At 40.0% G+C, this 19344-nt stretch overlaps 2 protein-coding genes across 2 annotated transcripts; both read right to left on the bottom strand.

Annotated features, from left to right (window-relative positions):
* Positions 1–3999: 3999 nt before the first annotated feature.
* Positions 4000–15896, bottom strand: smpdl3a (sphingomyelin phosphodiesterase acid like 3A). Its single transcript, XM_062045063.1, has 8 exons — positions 15668–15896; positions 14878–15091; positions 11689–11833; positions 11518–11614; positions 11273–11436; positions 11021–11201; positions 6470–6594; positions 4000–5349 (listed from the first exon to the last, which is right to left on the bottom strand). The coding sequence occupies exons 1-8, from the start codon at positions 15813–15815 to the stop codon at positions 5008–5010; spliced, it is 1416 nt and encodes a 471-aa protein (XP_061901047.1). The 5' UTR covers positions 15816–15896; the 3' UTR covers positions 4000–5007.
* An 864-nt stretch (positions 15897–16760) lies between these two features.
* On the bottom strand, positions 16761–18944 carry LOC133648716 (fatty acid-binding protein, brain). The gene is made up of 4 exons (XM_062045062.1): positions 18788–18944; positions 18544–18716; positions 18375–18476; positions 16761–16997 (listed from the first exon to the last, which is right to left on the bottom strand). Exons 1-4 carry the CDS (start codon positions 18858–18860, stop codon positions 16947–16949), a joined length of 399 nt encoding a protein of 132 aa, XP_061901046.1. The 5' UTR covers positions 18861–18944; the 3' UTR covers positions 16761–16946.
* Positions 18945–19344: the final 400 nt, after the last annotated feature.

Raw genomic sequence — 19344 nt, 5'->3', positions numbered from 1 at the left:
CGGTCTACAGTAGAGACGGCAGAGCGGAGGTCCTTGCAGCCTCTCCCCGGTCCTTGATGGTCGGAACTGCGGCAACTGGACCCGCGGCCTACACAGGATTCAGGGGCTTCTTCATCCATCCCTGGTCTTTGTTTTCAGCCCCACCGAAGCCCGCGAAAACAACAACCTCCCCCCGCCCCTCTCCAACTCCGCCCCTCACCAAAGCCCGCGACAGGTAGACAACGTGGAGAAAATTATAATCGGAGATCTGAACACAGATACTCAACGCAGAGATGCGCCTGTCTTCAGATCCTACAGCAAGCTTTGTAATCTGCACGGTCTTTCCCAGCTAATAACACTACCCACAAGGGTGTGTGATTCCACCCAATCAACCATAGATCTCATTCTCACATCAGACCGGCCTAAAATAAAAAATAGTGGGGTCATGATCTGTGGTCTTAGTGACCACTATCTAACCTTCTGCACCCGCAAAATAGCTAAACCCAAAGCCAACGGCCACATAACAGCTCAATCCAGATTCCTTAAAAAATACTCTAGTGATAATTTCAATCTAAAATTAGGTGAGTGGGACTGGACCCCTGTGCTCACGAGCAACCTGGTCAATGATGCTTGAGATCGCTTCAAAACAGCGTTCCTAGTGATACTAAATGATATGACTCCCGTGAGAACAGTCAGGATCAAAGCCCGCTCTGAACCATGGATGAATCCTGACCTATTAGCTGCCATAAAAGACAAGAGACAGAAAATACTCAGAATACCAAAAGTGTAAAACCGAAGTAGATAAACAACCCAATAATAACCTCAAATCACTCCTTTCAACACTTAAAAAGCAATGCAATAAATTAAGAAATAAGACAACCAACCTGACTAAATCCCTAAAAAAAATTACATTAACGACAAAATAGAGGAAAACACAAATAAGCCACGTGAGCTCTGGAAAATCCTCAACAATCAGCTTCCTGGCTGCAGCCAGAAACTTAAAACCAGACTCACCAACATCAACATCAAGGAGGGTAACTCCCTCATTACAGACAAAATGGAGGTAGTAAGCAGACTTAAAACCTTTTTCACCAGCATAGCCACAACTCTAGTCAACAAGCTGTCCCACCACTCTGGTCGCTGTGGTGTAGAACACATTAAAACCTTCTACAGAAAGCTAGGAGTATCCAACAAATATTTTAAATTAGAAATGGTCTCAGCTGACGAGGTGCTTAAAAAATTGAGCGCGCTCCACCTAAACAAGGCCACCGGCCTTGACAATATCCCCTCCAGATTCCTCAGGGACTCTGCCTCCACCATTTCCCCTATCATCACGCACATAATAAACCTCTGAATCACAAAAGGCCAAGTACCAAAAGATTTTAAGATAGCAAGAGTAACTCCCCTCTTTAAAAAAGGTAGCAAATTAGAACCTGGCAACTACCGACCTGTTTCTATTCTCAGTTCCATTTCAAAAGTAATGGAAAAAATAGTTTATGAGCAGGTCGATAGTTACCTTGCCACTAATAAACTCATGTACAAATTCCAATCCGGCTTCAGAACTAACCACTTCAGTAACACATGCCTTCTCTATCTGACCGACCACATCAAACATGAGGTGGACGCGGGCAAATACTGCGGCATGGTCATGCTGGACCTTCAGAAGGCCTTTGACACCGTTAACCACGCTATACTGTTGGATAAGCTCAGTGCAATCGGATTTGATAAAACCTCATCAAGCTGGATGCAATCTTACTTGGAGGGGAGGGAACAGGTGGTAGAAGTGAACGGCACTGTGTCGTCCCCCCCCCCCCCCCCCCCCCCCCCCCCCCGCTGCCTCATCTCAGTGAGCTGTGGAGTCCCCCAAGGCAGTATATTAGGGCCTTTACTGTTCCTAATATACATAAACGACTTGTCATCAGCATGCGACTGTGAATTGTTCTTGTTTGCGGATGACTCTGCCCTGCTGGTATCCGGCAAGGACAAGTCACAGGTGGAGAAAATCCTCAGTGCTGAACTCTGTAGAATTTGCACCTGGCTCGCTGACAACAAGCTATCCATACACTTGGGTAAAACGGAATCCATCCTATTTGGGTCCCACATCAACCTTAAGAAAGTCAGTGACTTCACTATAAAAGTGGGTGACATTGTTATCACCAGGAAGCATGAGGTCACCTACCTAGGTTCCATTCTAGAGGCTAACCTTTCCTGTGATAAAATGGCAACCAAGGTAATCAAAAAGGTCAACCAATGAACAAGATTTCTCTATAGAATCTCCTCTCTGGTCAATAAAAGCACCATGAAGATTCTAGCGGGAACTCTCATTCAACCCTTTTTCGATTACGCTTGCACCTCCTGGTACCCTAGCACTTCCAAAACCCTCAAATCTAGACTCCAAACATCCCAGAACAAGCTAGTCAGATTACTTCTAGACCTCCACCCCATATCACACCTCACTCCTACCCACTTCTCCAAAGTGGGCTGGCTCAGGGTGGAGGACAGAGTAAAACAACTTGCACTGAGCCCAGTCTATAAAATCCGCTACACCTCCCTGATACCGAAGTACATGTCAAACTACTTCGTTAACGTAAATGACCGCTATAACCACAACACCAGGGGGAGCTCCACTAACCACGTTAAACCCAGATTCCGATCTAACAAAGGTCTTAACTCATTCTCTTTCTATGCCACATCAATGTGGAATGCACTCCCAACAGGTGTAAAAGAAAGGGCATCTCTATCCTCCTTCAAAACCGCACTAAAAGAACACCTCCAGGCAACTTCAACCGTAAACTAACAAACTTCCTTTCACATCCTACCTTCCCGGATTGTAAATAATCAATTGTAAATAATCAAACGTAGATACTTATTCTTATGCTCTCTGATCTCTCTCTCTATGTCCACTACTTGCTGTACATATCCTACCAAGTCAGTCCTACACTGTTCCAATGTCCATTTCTCTGATGATGCATTTGTTGATGACTGAAGTGTTGATATCAACCAAACCTAGACAACTTTGCCATCTTTACTGTCATGTCTTTTATTTTGTTCATTATTGTTGAATTCAGTGTTCACGTGTGTGTGTGACAGACGCATGGGACAAATAGGAAAATACGGAAGAAACCGCGCCCCGTAATGGTTCAATACAGGATGCAATATTTCAGTCCCAATTACAGGTCGATTCCGTATTTTACGGGGCGGGTGGCAACCCTATTCACATGCATCTTTTCTGACAATGCTAACGCTGCAGTGTACATGCCAGGCAAGTACGTGGTGATGTCACTTTGTTTATTAAAAGAACGACTTCCACTTTAAAGTTGGCCAACATTTACAGCTATTTTGCTAACCGCAAACGGGAACATGTCTTGATGTTAAACACTTTTGTGTCAACATGACAAACGTTTAAGTTAGGTTAATTTAAGTGTTGTGTACCACACTAAAATAATATTTTAGAGTTTGCTCAAGTTCAACTCAGAGCTCCAAAGCTGTTACTGTGGCAACTAACACCCCAGCAACAGAGGCCACACTGGCCTGTCTGTGGATCGTCGCCGTGGTTACGCCTGAGCATTTGTTTGAAAGACATTCATCATTCATTCAAACTCTTTTTTTCTCCCCCTTCTGACACTTTCTTCTGCTTGTGGACATCAAGTTACGCCAAAACGTCTGCTTTTATTTCACATAAGCGGACTTTAAAAGAAAGCGGGGATGAGGACAGGGAGGGGGACGGGCACAAAAGCGATGGAATGTTCCAAGCGGAGGCTGAAAAAGGAGAGCGGCTTTCAAACAAGAATAGGATGGAGGCGGGGGGGTCAAATGAGGTCAGTCACAGTTTTTTTTTCCTCCTGCAGAAAACCTTTTCATTTCCTGTTCCTGCTGACATTCAAGTGTTTAGCACTAGCATGGTAGCACCCATGGCTCTCAAAAGAACAAAATCTGAACGAATGAAGAAATGTCATAACATCATCAAAACACTTACCAAGCGTCCAATCAGAATCAGAATCAGATCAGAATAGTTTTTTTGTATTCAAATATTTATTTACCAATCAGCTCGCTGTAATGTCATCACCCACACAGCTCCCAAATATTGTACAGGGTTTCCCCTACATGTAATTGGTCGTGGCGCACTGGCCACACATTAAAATTACCGGTAGTTGTTTTTTTTTACATGAAAACAAGTTGAACATATTGTAGGTTTTGCCAAAGTCCCCATCCAAAACAAAGGCTCCTTCTGGATGTTGGATCTTGTCGATAGCATCATAATGTAGGAAGAGAGCCAAGCTAAACTTAGCTTGGAGTGGTATGTAAACTGTTAGAATTACAGCAGTGACCTCTCTGGGTAGGTAGAAGGGTCTGCCTACTACTGAGATGGCCTTTAAATCCAGACAAGAGTGTGGGTAAGTGGTTTTCAAACTTCTTTCACCTATTGCACCTCAGAAAACACTTGGCTCTCCAAGTATTACCAGCATACCAGAAAAGAGAAACTGGAAATTGTGATGTATCATGTTGTATGCATGCATGTTCGAAATAAACACAAACTCAACTCAAGAATGACTGTAAATACAGTAGCGTAGTTATTAGCAAGTATATCTAATATTTTTGGCCACTGTAACATTGCACACAGTTTAAACAGTAACACCAAGTTCGAATACAGGAAAATAAAACACTGTACTTAAATAATGAATCAAATCAAATTAATTGCACATAAAATATTTTGATTCTTTCACATACCACTAGATGTAACCTGTGTACCACTAGCTTGAGAATAACTGGTGTAGATGATTCTACAAGTCATACTCTAGTTATATAGTGTGTCGATGCACAACCCCCCCAATCTTTTGTCATTTTTGTTTTTGTTTATAAACTCAGAAAATACATCCCTGGACATAAGACTTTAAAAATGACCAACACTGCTCCTGTAACTAATTGGTATATTATGTCACTAATAATGAACATTTATTTGTGGGGTGTTTTGCCTATCATGATTGCTGAAGAAGCAGCTTTGTAAATAAAATGTGATTTATGTTGATTTTAAAGTGGTTTGTTAGATAAAGGGTTGCTCACAAGCAGTTTTTGTTGTTGTGTCACACATATGGAGTAGGAGGCTTGGTCCAGGTAGAGCATGGAGCACAGCTGGCTGACCTTACACTCAGCCCTGCACAGCAGCTGGTTGTTGTAGCCGACTATGAAGTGAGAATAGTAGGTGTCGAAGGTGGAGGTGGGCGGCAACCACAAGCTCAAAGCCAGCTGGAGCAGACTGGCGGGCCGCAGGTCCGTCACGCCAAAAGTGTCCGTCATTGTGTACTCCAGCTTCCAGTCAGCTCTTTGCTTGAGGTTGGCTTCAGTCAGGTTGAGATAATACTGCCAGATATCCTTCAACACAAACAAAACCTTTTCAGGCTTTTTTCTTCTCACAAACACACTTTTTGTCTGCTGATTGGCAGCACATTTTTTCTTCTTTCAAGATAGAGGAAACTTTTAGGGTTATTTCCAAAACACATCAATGTTTTCATACATTAGTTTATTTTTGGTCTCCTTGTAATTCACCTGCAAAGTATGTGTGCGTGCGCGTGGTTAGTCTTCTTCTTTTCATCTTAAAAATGTATGTGTATGTATGCATTGAAACATTCTCAGCTGTTAAGAAAATATTCACTGGAAATAACTTTGCACTGTAAATTGTATTAATATTTTGTTTTATAGTGATACAACTGACCATTTATTTGAATAACACACTTGGTCTGCCAGAGCATAAGAAGACAAGGCAGAAGCGATCACCGCTGCTAACTTAGTGACTTTGTTGCTATATTTAGCAGGTATGAACAACCCTCTAAATTGGTGGTGTCAAGCTACGGAACCGCAGGGCCATTTGAAAATCAAAGTGCATTCAGCCCACATGGCAAATTTCAGGAAATAAGAACTCTAACTTCAGTATGTTTACCTCTTTCCAAGGTTTCCCCTTAATGTTATTGATCGTGGCGGCCCACTACGACAAGACCTTTTTAAAATGAAGGTTTTTTTTAATGTGAAAACAAATTAAAGTAATATAGGGTACTGTAGCCTCCAAAAAAAGTCACACAAATTCTGACGCTCTTTTTTTATTTTATTTTATGCTAACCATCCCAATTCCAACACATATTCCCTCCTGTGCACACACGTCTGTCTCTGTGATTTCTTACAAGACACACTTCCTCATCCTCACCAAAATTTTGGTCACCGAAAAAAGACTAATCATTGAAACAGCACTGCCGAAACCGGATGTTGTGATGACGTAAGCAATACGGTTGTCTGGAGCGGAGGCAGCATATCTGCGATGTAGACATACTTTAATTTATCTGAGATATACCCCCAGACAGCGATCTACAAAATGTTAGTATGCCGCCCCGTCCTAAATACACACACAGACACGCACTCACACATACAAATAATCAAACACCACTATGCATATGCTACAGTTATGTTAACAGTTATGATTTTGCTATAGTGTGCTTCTTACCAAAATTCCAAAATCGTCCGTGTCATATAAATATAAGCGCACCGCTGGGTTGTTGGAGTAAGGCCTGTAGACGTCTTTAAAGGGCGTCACAGCTGGAGACACGAAGACAGAATTCACCGGCTTTCCTAAAACAAAAGAAAAACAAAATTTACCATGTCTATGTAGTAGAATTTCTGACCTTTGACCTATATTGCATGTCTAATGGGAATGTACGCTCATTTGATTTCTTTCCTATTCTGTGCCAGTGGGACAAAAGTGAATGTTAAGTCGTGCCAACCTGTCTACAGAATGTGTTGACTGTCTAAAGGATTCGAGTTGTTATGGAACAGATAGGGAAAAGATAAAAGACATTGACGCACTCGATAAGGAACGATGACGCACAAAAGACATAAAAAATGGCAGAAGACCAGAACTCGACAGTGATTTTGGCTTGTCTGTGTCTTGTTTGCTCCGGAGTGACATGTGGTCTGTCTGCACGGCCAACTCAATTCAACCTGCACTTCTGATAATGGGTAAATAAATTCGTTGTACTGAACTACTTTTGTTGCCTGTTTGAGCTTCGGACAATCCACTACACAAATTGGCGTCACGAACAGGATACTGTCAGACTCTAATCTGGGATACCTTGTCTATCAGAGACATGGTTAAAACCCACAACAACTTTCGTTCTAATTAATGTCCCGGGGGACAAGATTACAGAAAAGACAGATCGAGTGACAAAGGGGGGAGGAATTATGATTTATGAAAGGGAAAACATTAAAAGTAGATCAATTTGAGTATGTTGAAATTAAAATTACATTTTCCTCAGAAATGTATTTCAAGGTAGTTGTAGTATACCGACCGACCACAGCTAAAGACATTTTTCTTGATTCATTTTCAGACATCCTCAAACAGCATAGTGTGAAAGAAGTAACGTCATGGGGGACGTTAATCTGGACTGGTTAAATAAAACACGTAGAAAGAAACTTAAGGATATTATAAACGGCTTCTACATGATACAAATGATAAGCAACTCTACTAGAATTACAATTGGATGACAAAAAGCAAAGAGAACATCTGTAAATACACGAATACAAAACCAGAAAGAAGAGTGCTAAAATAAAAAATACCATTGGATTAATAAAACAATTTGGATTCTAATAAAGACATCGGGACTCAGCTCTCAAAAGAGCAATTTTAACAGATCTAAATACAGATCGTATGTTTTAAAAGTTTGGAGGAACAAGGTAACAATGTTTATGCGGAAGTCTAAGGCTGACTTTCATTTAGAATTAATCAAAGCTGCAAAAGGGAACAATAGAGAGTTATGGAAAACCAGATACAAACTTACGGGAAGAGAGAAAACAAGAAACAACACTATAACATTAAATATCAATGGCGCTACTATCGCAGACAGTCTGGACATAAGTAATAATTTTAATGAACATTTCATCCAGTCTGTACAAACCCTGAATAAAAAGTACCTCAAAATCAGTGCAAATAATTGTCATTTATTCAGGATGGACTAATTTTAGAATTAACAAATAAAACAAAGTTAAACAAAATCTTCCCTGCATTATCAGACTCACGATCTAGATATATCTATACGGGTTGCACACTATCTTCCTAAAAACATATAAGGATTGTATTATTGCTCGTATAACAACGATTGATAAATAAATCAATAACGGAAAACACTTTCCCTACCACGTCGAGAAACTGCTACTATGATTAAATCCATAAAGCAGGAAATAAAGAAGACCAGAACATGTACAGACCAATTAGCCTTCTCCACGTTATAACAAAAGGAATAGAAAATTTGAAATTAAAAAGTGGCTTTGGAGCAATCAAGGCTGCTCACACGGTCACTAAGAGGGGCATTATGTTGACACATCAATTTAATGAGTATTATATTTATCTATGAGAGCATTTTTGTTGTAAATTGTGAGGTATGGCTGTTAAAAGCTTGGTTGTTGTTATGAATGATGACAGATGTGAACAAGAGCATGTATTGTCTTTGTGTGATGATGTAAATAAGGTGTGGTTGTATTGTATATTAAGTATGTGTCCACGAAGGGGCATTTGGTGACTTTTCTTATAATTGATTACATGCTACAGTATGATTATTTTTGATTAATTATTGATTATTATGAATGTATATATTTACTATGATTAATTAGTGTCATAATTTTATTGCTTGATTTGTGGATCCCCTTAATTTAGGTAGCCAGGGACTACAGATGGAAAGTAGCTATTTAGATATAATCTGGTACAGAACATATCTGTTTCTGAACTTAATGTTTCTGTGCATTGTCCCATCATAGATAGACTAAATTAAATACAACTATTTAGTGAATTATTGTGGCCACAATAATTCACTAGGTGTTGTAAAATATCAAGGTACTATTGCAAAAGCGAACAGTGACCTCAAACATGACCTGTCCTCCGCCTCTGTTCTTGCTGCGCTTGACTATCAGCTGTCTTTTCTTTTTCTTGGATGTTTCTGAAACTACTAATACTACTACTACTACTACTACTACTACTACTATTACTATTACTACGACTAACACTGTCCCTGTGAGAGGGACAGAGGGGGGAGGTGAGTTTGGATTGGGTCAAGTTTGAGCGTGTTGAGGTTTTATTTAATCGATATGATCAATCCGGTACAAGGATAAAGGAATGTAATGATTTAGATTGACAATTGCAGTGGTTGGCGGAAGCAACCCCAACCTCAAAGGAGGGTGCCAATTCAGTAATTAAATGTTTTGTGAATTATTCAGGATGGATCAAAAAGATTAGGTCAAACAACGGCACCTATTTTAAGAAAACAGGTTAATCTTCTTCAGTCACAAGATCAGCACTTCTCAGGACCAGCAGCTTCCTAGGAAGGTGGAAAGACCATGAGACCAAAATGGTAAGTTTGCAAAATGTAGAATTTGTGTGCCAGTTCCTCTGTGCAGATTTGAGGATGAAAGCAGCCACTCCAGATTCCCTTGCACTCGCTAAGAGGGGCACGGTCAAAGCCGATCTAGGACCAACACCCGATACCTGACTGGAAGGAACCGAGAGGAGAGACAACACCTTGCCAGCGATGACGAGAACGACTAAGGTTGCCAGCCAATATGTGTCCGTCGGGATTCCAGCAGCTGTGGAAGGAGGCCCTGAAGCAAGCCGAGGGCCTGGACCAAAGCCCCACGCCCCATACTCTGCCCCAGCCTTCCCCAAAGCCCCCACAGCTCCAACTCTACCTGAGTTTTCCCCAATTTCGGCCAGCACGCACATGCCACTGAACAGTCTGCCCAGTGGACTGAACCACACCCCAAAGAGAGACAGACTGTTTGAGTGGATCTCTTTCTTCACAAGGGCAGCCGAAAGCCCAACGAGGTGTCGGCAGGCCATCAGCCTGAGGCACCACCGAGCCATCTATACGAGCACTAATCGAACATGGACTCATACGAAATTCAGTTGTGTGTTCAAAATCAATTGATAATTAACAATATTGGTAACTACATTCATTGCAAATGCCGGGAAAAATATTTTTGCAAATGTCTTACAGTCATAAGTCTATATACATTCATCTATTTATGTTCATGATCAAAGTATTTGTTATTCCTTTACTAAATCAAAGGGTAGGCCACTAATTGTGTTCTGTGAGATGGTTTTACTGCAGGCTGGTAACAGCGATCGCTCTGAAGGAGGGTCATAGACGGAATTTTTGCCTCGTATAAAAACATTGAGGTTTTTGCCTCTATCTGTGGTTAACTTAGTGGTCTACATCAGAAATTGTTTTGGTCCAGGGTCTTAAGACCCTGGAAGGCGGGTATGTAGTAGAATTTCTGACCTTTGACCTATATTGCATGTCTAATGGGAATGGACACTCATTTGATTTCTTTCCTATTCTGTGCCAGTGGGACAAAAGTGAATGTTAAGTCGTGCCAACCTGTCTACAGAATGTGTTGACTGTCTAAAGGATTCGAGTTGTTATGGAACAGATAGGGAAAAGATAAAAGACATTGACGCACTCGATAAGGAACGATGACGCACAAAAGACATATAAAAAATGGCAGAAGACCGGAACTCGACAGTGATTTTGGCTTGTGTGTGTCTTGTTTTCTCCGGAGTGACATGTGGTCTGTCTGCACGGCCAACTCAATTCAACCTGCACTTCTGATAATGGGTACATAAATTTGTTGTACTAAACTACTTTTGTTGCCTGTTTGAGCTTCGGACAATCCACTACATCAACTTTAAAATAAACCCTTGTCCGTTTCATGCAGTTTTAGAAGCAGCAATCTAATCGGGCATGCCTCAAAGTACATCCTTAAGTCTCTTACTTTTCTTGATTTGTACCTTCTCACTGTAAGAAATCTTTATACAAAAATAGTAGCAGTGCTTATTCTGCGCACGTTTCAATTTCTCTGAAAAAATACATCTATTTGCCACTTTATTAGGTAATATTAGTTGTAGGATAACCTCTGCCTTTTAGAATATACTTTTTTTTTTCCGAATGTAATAATCATTTTTGTAAAGGCAGTTTTGTGTGCAGCTGTACTTAATGAAGTGTTTTGGTACCTTTCTGGTCCAGAAGCACCATGATGCTGTCTCTGTGGGTGTGGCCATAGAATTGTCCAGCGATCACACTACTGTGCGCCCTGAAAATGTCGACCAGCCTCTCATTGTCAGCTTTTCTGATGGCGGTGGTGTTCCTGGCGAAGGGCAAGAAGCCGATTGGGACGTGAGAGATGATGAAGACCTGCAGCAACGAGTCATGATCATCGCAGTCACACGCGCTATTAAAGATTCTAGAAAGTGCTAATGTTGGACCTTCTCCATTCGCTGTTCAGCTCTCTTCAGGGTGTCCTCCAACCACTCAAACTGTCCCGCTGGGTCGCTGATGTTGGCGGTAGCTTTATTAGGACCGTAGTAAAGAATGCTGTTCACGCTGACCACTCGCAGGCCGGGATAGACCAGCTGAGAGTAGAAGCCACCTGAGGGACGCAAACACTTTGAGACGTGCTAGGTAGGCTACATGCTAAGCTTTCACTGTGGTGTGCTACAGCATTGTTTACCTTCCCGAAGTGTTTGCAGCGCGTCTGTCTGCAGCCAAGGCTTCCACAAGCGGGCGGCCGCCTTGTAGATGTCGTTTGTGGAGGTTGGCATCTGATCCTGACATTATATTTGTTTTTTAAATAAGGCAGCCTAACACAACCTCACTGCTTTGTGATTAGATGGCTTGGTACCTGCGGCCAGTAGTCGTGGTTTCCCACAGCTGGATAGACAGTGATGTTTGGGAAGTGCTGGCGGATGGTTTGCGTCATGTTGCTCATCACCTGGATGACCATCTCTGTGGAGAGTTCATCTACAGGAACGTGAGGCGGACTATCTCTGCAGGACAACACTTTTTATTAATGCTAACATAAACACAGGAAGGAACAACTAAATAAATACTTGTACGGACTCAGGACTGAATATTTCAATTGATTTAAAATTGGTTTATTGTCATTACTGACTTAAAACATTTGTGGAAATCGCTATTTTACATTAGATCGACATTTATAATTTAGCAATCAAATGTAATTTTCTATGTGCTTGTCAACATATTTTACGAGGAGTGAGTGTAAAAAGCTTGATCGCCGCGGGCACAGAGGGTGAATTGAAAAATACATTGAAAAATTACACAGCGCTTTGATTTTATCATCATTAGAATATTATGTATTTGTATAGGGTGTACCCCGCCTTCCTTTTAATTTGTACTAGGTGTGTTGCTGTGGTCAGGAAGTAGTATTTGCAATTAATTTGAATGTTACGATCCTGTCTTTTGTTGAGAACTACAGTGTTTATACTGTAAGTATTCTATTTATTACCCACCAGCTGTTTGATTGTAATGTGCATCTTAGTTGTAGTTTTCATTACCAAATTTGGAAGTGTTTAAAATCACCATGTACAATTGCTAATGCTAATTGTTAACATGTACATGGCATGTCCAATGTAAATTACCATCAGCTGGGGCATTCTGAAAGGTGGAGCCTTACTTTTGAATGCTTTCCATCAGGCAAGCTTTCTTTGTTGACATGGAAAAGTACAATATTACATAGAGGCATTACGCTACGAATATGCCTGTTTGCCAGCCAAGTGCTTGAGCCGGTGCCAATTCTGCAACCGGATGTTGCATTACACGATCTACTGATGCATATGGTACCGTTTGATTTTATGTGAATAGGTACCTGGTAGTATAACATTCGGTACCCATCCCTCTGTCATCAATTCCAAAAAGTTATATATATTCTATTATATATACAGTATATATATATATATATATATATATATATATATATATATATATATATATATATATATATATATATATATATATATATATTAGAGATGTCTGATATTATCAGCCGATAAATGCTTTAAAATGTAATATCGGAAATTATCGGTATCGTTTTTTTTATTAATCGGTATCGGGTTTTTTTTTTGGTTTTTTTTTTTTATTAAATCAACATAAAAAACACAAGATACACTTACAATTAGTGCACCAACCCAAAAAACCTTCCTCTCCCATTTACACTCATTCACACAAAAGGGTTGTTTCTTTCTGTTATTAATATTCTGGTTCCTTCATTATATATCAATATATATCAATACAGTCTGCAAGGGATACAGTCCGTAAGCACATATGATTGTGCGTGCTGCTGGTCCACTAATAGAACTAACCTTTAACAGTTCATTTGACTCATTTTCATTAATTACTAGTTTCTATGTAACTGTTTTTATATTGTTTTACTTTCTTTTTTTATTCAAGAAAATGTTTTTTATTTATCTTATTTTATTAATTTTTTAAAAAAGGACCTTATCTTCACCATACCTGGTTGTCCAAATTAGGCATAATAATGTGTTAATTCCACGACTGTATATATCGGTATCGGTAATTAAGAGTTGAAGAATATCGGATATCGGCAAAAAGCCATTATTGTCCTTGGGCAAGACACTTCACCCTTGCTCCTGATGGCTGCTGGTTAGCGCCTTGCATGGCAGCTCCCGCCATCAGTGTGTGAATGTGCGTGTGAATGGGTGAATGTGGAAATACTGTCAAAGCGCTTTGAGTACCTTGAAGGTAGAAAAGCGCTATACAAGTATAACCCATTTATCATTATATATATATATATATCTATATATATATAGATATATATATATATATATATAGATATATAGATATAGATAGATAGATAGATAGATATAAATATAGATCAGTGGTTCTTAACCTGGGTTTGATCGAATTTTAGGGGTTCGGTGAGTCGGCCTCAGGGGTTTGGCAGAGCCTCCGCTGCGGTGGTCAAGACACGCCCGACTCATCGTGTAAATAAAAACATCTCTCTGTCGGCGTATTATGGATACCCCCAAACAATGTTCCCTTTAATTTTCCATATGTGTGAGCAAACGCAAAAACTCCTTGAGCATTCAGTGGAGCACATGTGAGCGACATCAGACCTGCAGCACACCTGTCCCAAACCTGACTAAATAACAAGTTCAATGTTTTATTATTGTAATCAAATGACAGCAGTCATTTCCATGAGATTATTTTCTAATATAAATGTTTTGGCCCAATTACAATGACTATAACATATTGTTTTTCATGAGCTGTGTACTAGTATTATGTCTGGGTGGGGGGTCCTGCTTTGGAAATAATGTGTAACCCTTTCAGATATCACATTTATTTCCCACTAAAACATTCACATGTTGCACAATGAGATGTAAACATGGGATCATGTGTACATTCCTGTAACTTTCTGTTTGTAAAATATACCTTTATTAGTATTTCTTTAATATAATAACATCATTTTATGATAACGGTTCGGGTTCGGTGAATGCGCATATGAAACTGGTGGGCTTCGGTACCTCCAACAAGGTTAAGAACAACTAATAGATATATATATATATATATAAATATATATATATATATATATATATATATATATATATATATATATATATATATATATATATATATATATATATATATATATATTAGGGTGTGGTGATTTTTTTATTTTGTAATTCCCTAAAACTACCTTTTCTTAAAAATTTAAAATAAAGTGACTAGCAACAAATTGGGGGACTTTTTCTTGTCTTATAAGACACTTTTAGATACTAACATGAACATTTGTACCACTCTGAATATTTGACTTTAAGAAGAAAAAAGAACAACTTTGATTTGTAATTCCAAATACATTTGTTTTGCTCCATCTTTTTTTTCTCACTTCCAACAGCATTCATAAATAAATTAAAGGCTAATAGCCAACTCTGCAAATTAAATGATTGTGTCAACAAACTCCTATGGGTTTTGGCAACCCACCACCACAAATACATTGCAATCCTATGGTAAACATTGTGGTGTCATAAAGAGGAAGAAGAAGTGCTTGCTCTACCCAGTCCAAATGAAGAAGTCCTCAGGCTGTACGAGGTGATCCATGTGCAGGAAGACGGACTGGATGAGCCTGTAAGGTGAGTCACACGGGAAGGCCCCAAACGGACCAGCATCAGTGGCGGGCTCACCTTTGGAGGAGAAGCACACTTTGGTGGGGTCTGGCACCAGGTGGTAGGTGGGGTCCAGGTGCAGGTCAGTGATGTGCCAGAACCGTCCTAAAAGGAAGGTGACAAAAACAGTAAACATTCAAAGAAATGAACATTTATGACACGAAATAGGAGAGTGTACCGCGACAGCTGCATTGTTTACGTTTTTCTCTACTCTTGACTTTTTTTGCCCACTCGTCACATTTTATTATTTACCCCCTATTGTGCAGTTTTAACAATATAATATATTTGAGGTACAATAAGTTACAGTAAATAAATAGGTTCTGTAATAATAGTGACAAAAATAGCACAACAAACAAGAAACTGGCAGGGCTAGGACCCGACGAACTGCAAGCCGAAATCGATCAATCCAAAAGATGTATATGATTCCCTCTGAAATTATCATCATTTCATTACCATACCATGTCATCCTCTGTTCGCTACATATATGGGGCGCAATTCGGCGCGGTTTATCCGAACTAAAACTGCTTTAATTTGCCTGAAAACGTCGGTTTGTGGAGTGACCGCTCCAAATACGTGCATATCTGCCATTGTTTTCCTAAGTGTAGAAGATCCATGAACTAAAGACCTTCAAACCTTCATTTTCAGGAAAAGCTCAACAGGTGAGAGGGTTAAAAGTCTCACCTGTTGCCCCCACGTCGCCTCTTCTCCCAGGGGGGGCTGCCTCTAGCCGGGTGGCGCCAAACAGTAGAATAACAAAACAGGCTAGGGGCGCCTTTTTGCCAATAGAAAAGGCTAAAGGCGACATTTCCACTTCAACGTCAAATGACATAAAACATGTCGAGTGTTTTGGGAGAGACACCGGAAGTTGTAGGGAGCAGATACGTCACGTGACTGGTTGTCGCAAGAGTGGAGGCGGGGCTTCAGTTGGCCGTCACGAGGTTGGTCAACCTGCTTTGTTTACTGCATTCTTACTTCACTTTATATTGTATTACATTATATATACACTATATATTTTTTACATATATTTAAATATATTTGTATTATATATGTATATTATGTAAAGATAGGTGAAATAACTGAAAACATGTTTTATATTCTAGTTTCTTCAAAATAGCCACCCTTTGCTCTGATTACTTTTTGGCACACTCTTGGCATTCTTTCGATGAGCTGCAAGAGGTAATCACCTGAAAGGGTTTTCACTTCACAGGTGTGTTTGAAGCTCATCGAGAGAATGCAAAAAGTGTGCAAAGCAGTAATCAGAGCAAAGGGTGGCTATTTTGAAGAAACTAGAATATAAAACGTGTTTTCAGTTATTTCACCTTTTTTTGTTGTTGAGTACATAACTCCACATGTGTTCATTCATAGTTTTGATGCCTTCAGTGACAATCTACAATGTAAATAGTCATGAAAATAAAGAAAACGCATTGAATGAGGAGAAGGTGTGTCCAAACTTTTGGCCTGTATACTGTATATAATATATAATTATCATATAACAGTATAATAATTTAGCTTACTATACAGGTAAACAATACAAATTGCCCTACTGTTAGAAATAGTCTGTTCCTTCCTGTGAACTTACAAAAATATATGATGTATTGCCATACCCTTGGCATATGAATAATACCACACTAATTGATAATAGGAAATCAGCTTTTTGTCATCAATTGAATCTTCAAATTATCGCTAATGTAGTAAAAGACCAACAAACAAACACATTTAAAAATATAAATAAACATTGATTGATTGATTGATTGATTGAAAAAAGAGTCCATAATTTAAGTAATAAGTTTTATTTAATGTTGCCATGACGGGTCATTCAAAATGTTTTCATATAAAAAGAAATTCTTAAAAAAAGAAAAAAAATGTTGCCTGCGAGAGGAAGAAGATGAAGAAGTGTGAAGACAAGCAGTAGAGATAAAAAAACAAAGAAGTCAACACTTCCTCTCTGTGGCTGGATGGCCTATGCTTTCTCGTAGGTGCGTACGGCGTGGATGTCCTGGAAGCTTAAGTTCTGTAAGAGAGGTCAGAGGTCAGGGTTTCACTTATTTGCCACCCCACCCCCATTTTAATAGTTCCATTTATTCTGCATAATAACTTTCATCAAAAAAGAATACTTCTGCTGCACTGCAGTAGTTGCTCAAAATCCTGACTGCCAGCCCAGCAGGCACAAAACAGTGAAACAACGTTGAGAAGTTGTTGAATTAGGTCCTGACGTAGAGCAACTCAAACTTAATGTTGAAACAACATGCTTTTTAACGACGTTTAATCAATGTCGGGTTCTAATGTTGATTTGACCATTGAGTTGTGGTCATTTCCCAAACAATATTCTACAACACAAATACAATGTTGAAGCATCATGCTCTTTGAAGACGTTTATTCTTTGTCGGGTTGTGACGTTGTTTTAAAGGACACGTATGTACAATCAATGTTGTATCAATGTAGTGTGCCTGCTGGGAAAGTAGCACAGGTTCTGGTCTATACTGTATATGTCAACATTTGCTTTTGAAAAAAGAGACATTTTCTGAAACATTCGGGAGTTTTAGGCAGAAAGTCGACATTTTCCCATATTTTCCCAAAAAATATTTTTTATTTTCACTTGCAAATGTTAACAAGTATGGAGCAGAATTTGTGCTAGTACAGCAGTCAACATTTGCAGTTGAACATTAAATAAATGTTCACAAGCATAAAGTAAATTTTGTGGAAATTCTGGTGAAGTAAGCAGAATATTCCTTATTTTCCCACCATTTCTGAAAATGTCCCTTACCCTCAAATACAAATGTTGACAGGTAATGAGCAGAAAATGTGCTCCTCTGACAGTCAGCATTTGCATTTAAAAATAAGGGCTATTTTCCAGGAAATAAGTGAACTTTTAAGTTTTTTAGTGGATATTTGGGTGGAAAGGACAACATTTCCCTTATTTTCTGGAGAAAAAAAATCTTAAATGCACATGTTGACAAGTGCATTGGAAATTATGTTGATCTGGCTGTCAGCATTTGCATTTAAAAATAAGGGGAATTTACCAGAAAATTTGGGAAATTCTGGAATTTCTGGTGGACATTATATTTTTTAATTTCCTACAAAATGTCCCTCATTTTAAAATATGAACGCTGACTGTTATTCGCCGGAAACTTTTCCTCCACCCTCCATATTTGCTTTTGAAAATAAAGGAAATTTGATCAAAACTAAGGCAAATTCTGAGCTTTCCACCAGAACTTCCAAAGTCTTCCGTCTGTGTACCAAATGTGGACAGAAGTGCCACAATCAGGTGATTAGAAGTGTAATGATGGGACAGGAGATGCTCAGGTGGTGAACCTGCTGTTCCATAAGACGGGGTTCCCTCACACATAATAAGTCTGTTACAATCTCAGAAGACTTTGTCTCCGCTCACCATGACCATCTTGCCGTCCTTGATTTCCCTCACGAATTTGGTCTCCTTGCCGTCCCACTTCTGGACGTGGACCAGCTTGTCTCCGTCCATGCTGACTGTGGACTGAGCGATGCGGGAACATTAAACGCCAAAGTTGTCTGAGGTCAAAGTTCATAGGAGGCTCTCTTACTTTGCAGTTCCTGTCATCGGCGGTAGTCTCATCGAACTCCTCGCCCAGCTTGAAGGAGATCTCAGTGTTTTTGAAGGTACTCTGAGTGCGGACCATCACTTTGTCGCCCTCCTGGCTGATGATGACCGTGGGCTTGGTCACATTGCCTACCTGCCGAGTGGCAAAGCCCACGCCTGAATGGGGAGAGGAGCAATATTAGGCCTCATCGGGTGCAGGCGCAGCGTAGACAGAAGAGCGTACTCACCCAGAGCTTTCATGTACTCGTCAAAGTTGTCGCTGTCCACCAGCTTCCATGTGGCACAGAATGCATCAACCATGATGAATCTTCTCTGTTGGGACTCTCCACACTGAGCAGACGATGCCTCCCCTTTGGGCTTCTTATGCAGCGTCTTATTAGTATGCACACAGGTGGGCGGCACCAAGCTCTCCATTGGCTCAGGAGACTTTTTTGGAGGGCTGGGATTGGCCCAAGAAAGTGGGTCACGCTGCTGCTGACCCCCTGGAAAGAAAAGAAGCTAAATGATCCCACTGGCGTGATTAATGATGTAATTACCAGCATTCATGCTGCTGGAATAACAAGAAGAATGTGAATGTATTTCCATTTGAAAAGTTCATCTGCTGTACTGGAGATCGGCAAAAGGCTCATCTTCTTCATTTTGTGTTTTTTGGGAACTTTCAGACTTCCGGGCGTTCCCGTGTGTGGAATGTGTCACACACTCATGCATGATCACGTCGTGTCACAGCCCTTTGTCCTTAACTGCATTAACAGACCCCCCATCTCCCCCTAAAACTGTCATTTCT

The sequence above is a fragment of the Entelurus aequoreus genome, linkage group LG04 (genome assembly GCF_033978785.1).
Source record: "Entelurus aequoreus isolate RoL-2023_Sb linkage group LG04, RoL_Eaeq_v1.1, whole genome shotgun sequence".
Classification (NCBI taxonomy): Eukaryota; Metazoa; Chordata; class Actinopteri; order Syngnathiformes; family Syngnathidae; genus Entelurus; species Entelurus aequoreus.
This window is presented reverse-complemented; position numbering and strand designations above follow the sequence as displayed.

Coding starts and splice junctions, on each gene's coding strand:
- LOC133648716 (XM_062045062.1), bottom strand. CDS start 18,860: ATGGTTGATGCATTCTGTGCCACATGGAAGCTGGTGGACAGCGACAAC. Junction 18,717..18,787: donor CGAGTACATGAAAGCTCTGG/GTGAGTACGCTC, acceptor CTCCCCATTCAG/GCGTGGGCTTTGCCACTCGG. Junction 18,477..18,543: donor CCGATGACAGGAACTGCAAA/GTAAGAGAGCCT, acceptor CGCATCGCTCAG/TCCACAGTCAGCATGGACGG.
- smpdl3a (XM_062045063.1), bottom strand. CDS start 15,815: ATGTCATTTGACGTTGAAGTGGAAATGTCGCCTTTAGCCTTTTCTATT. Junction 11,202..11,272: donor CTGAACAGCGAATGGAGAAG/GTCCAACATTAG, acceptor TCGTTGCTGCAG/GTCTTCATCATCTCTCACGT. Junction 6,595..11,020: donor GGTGCTTCTGGACCAGAAAG/GTACCAAAACAC, acceptor CTTTTGTTTTAG/GAAAGCCGGTGAATTCTGTC.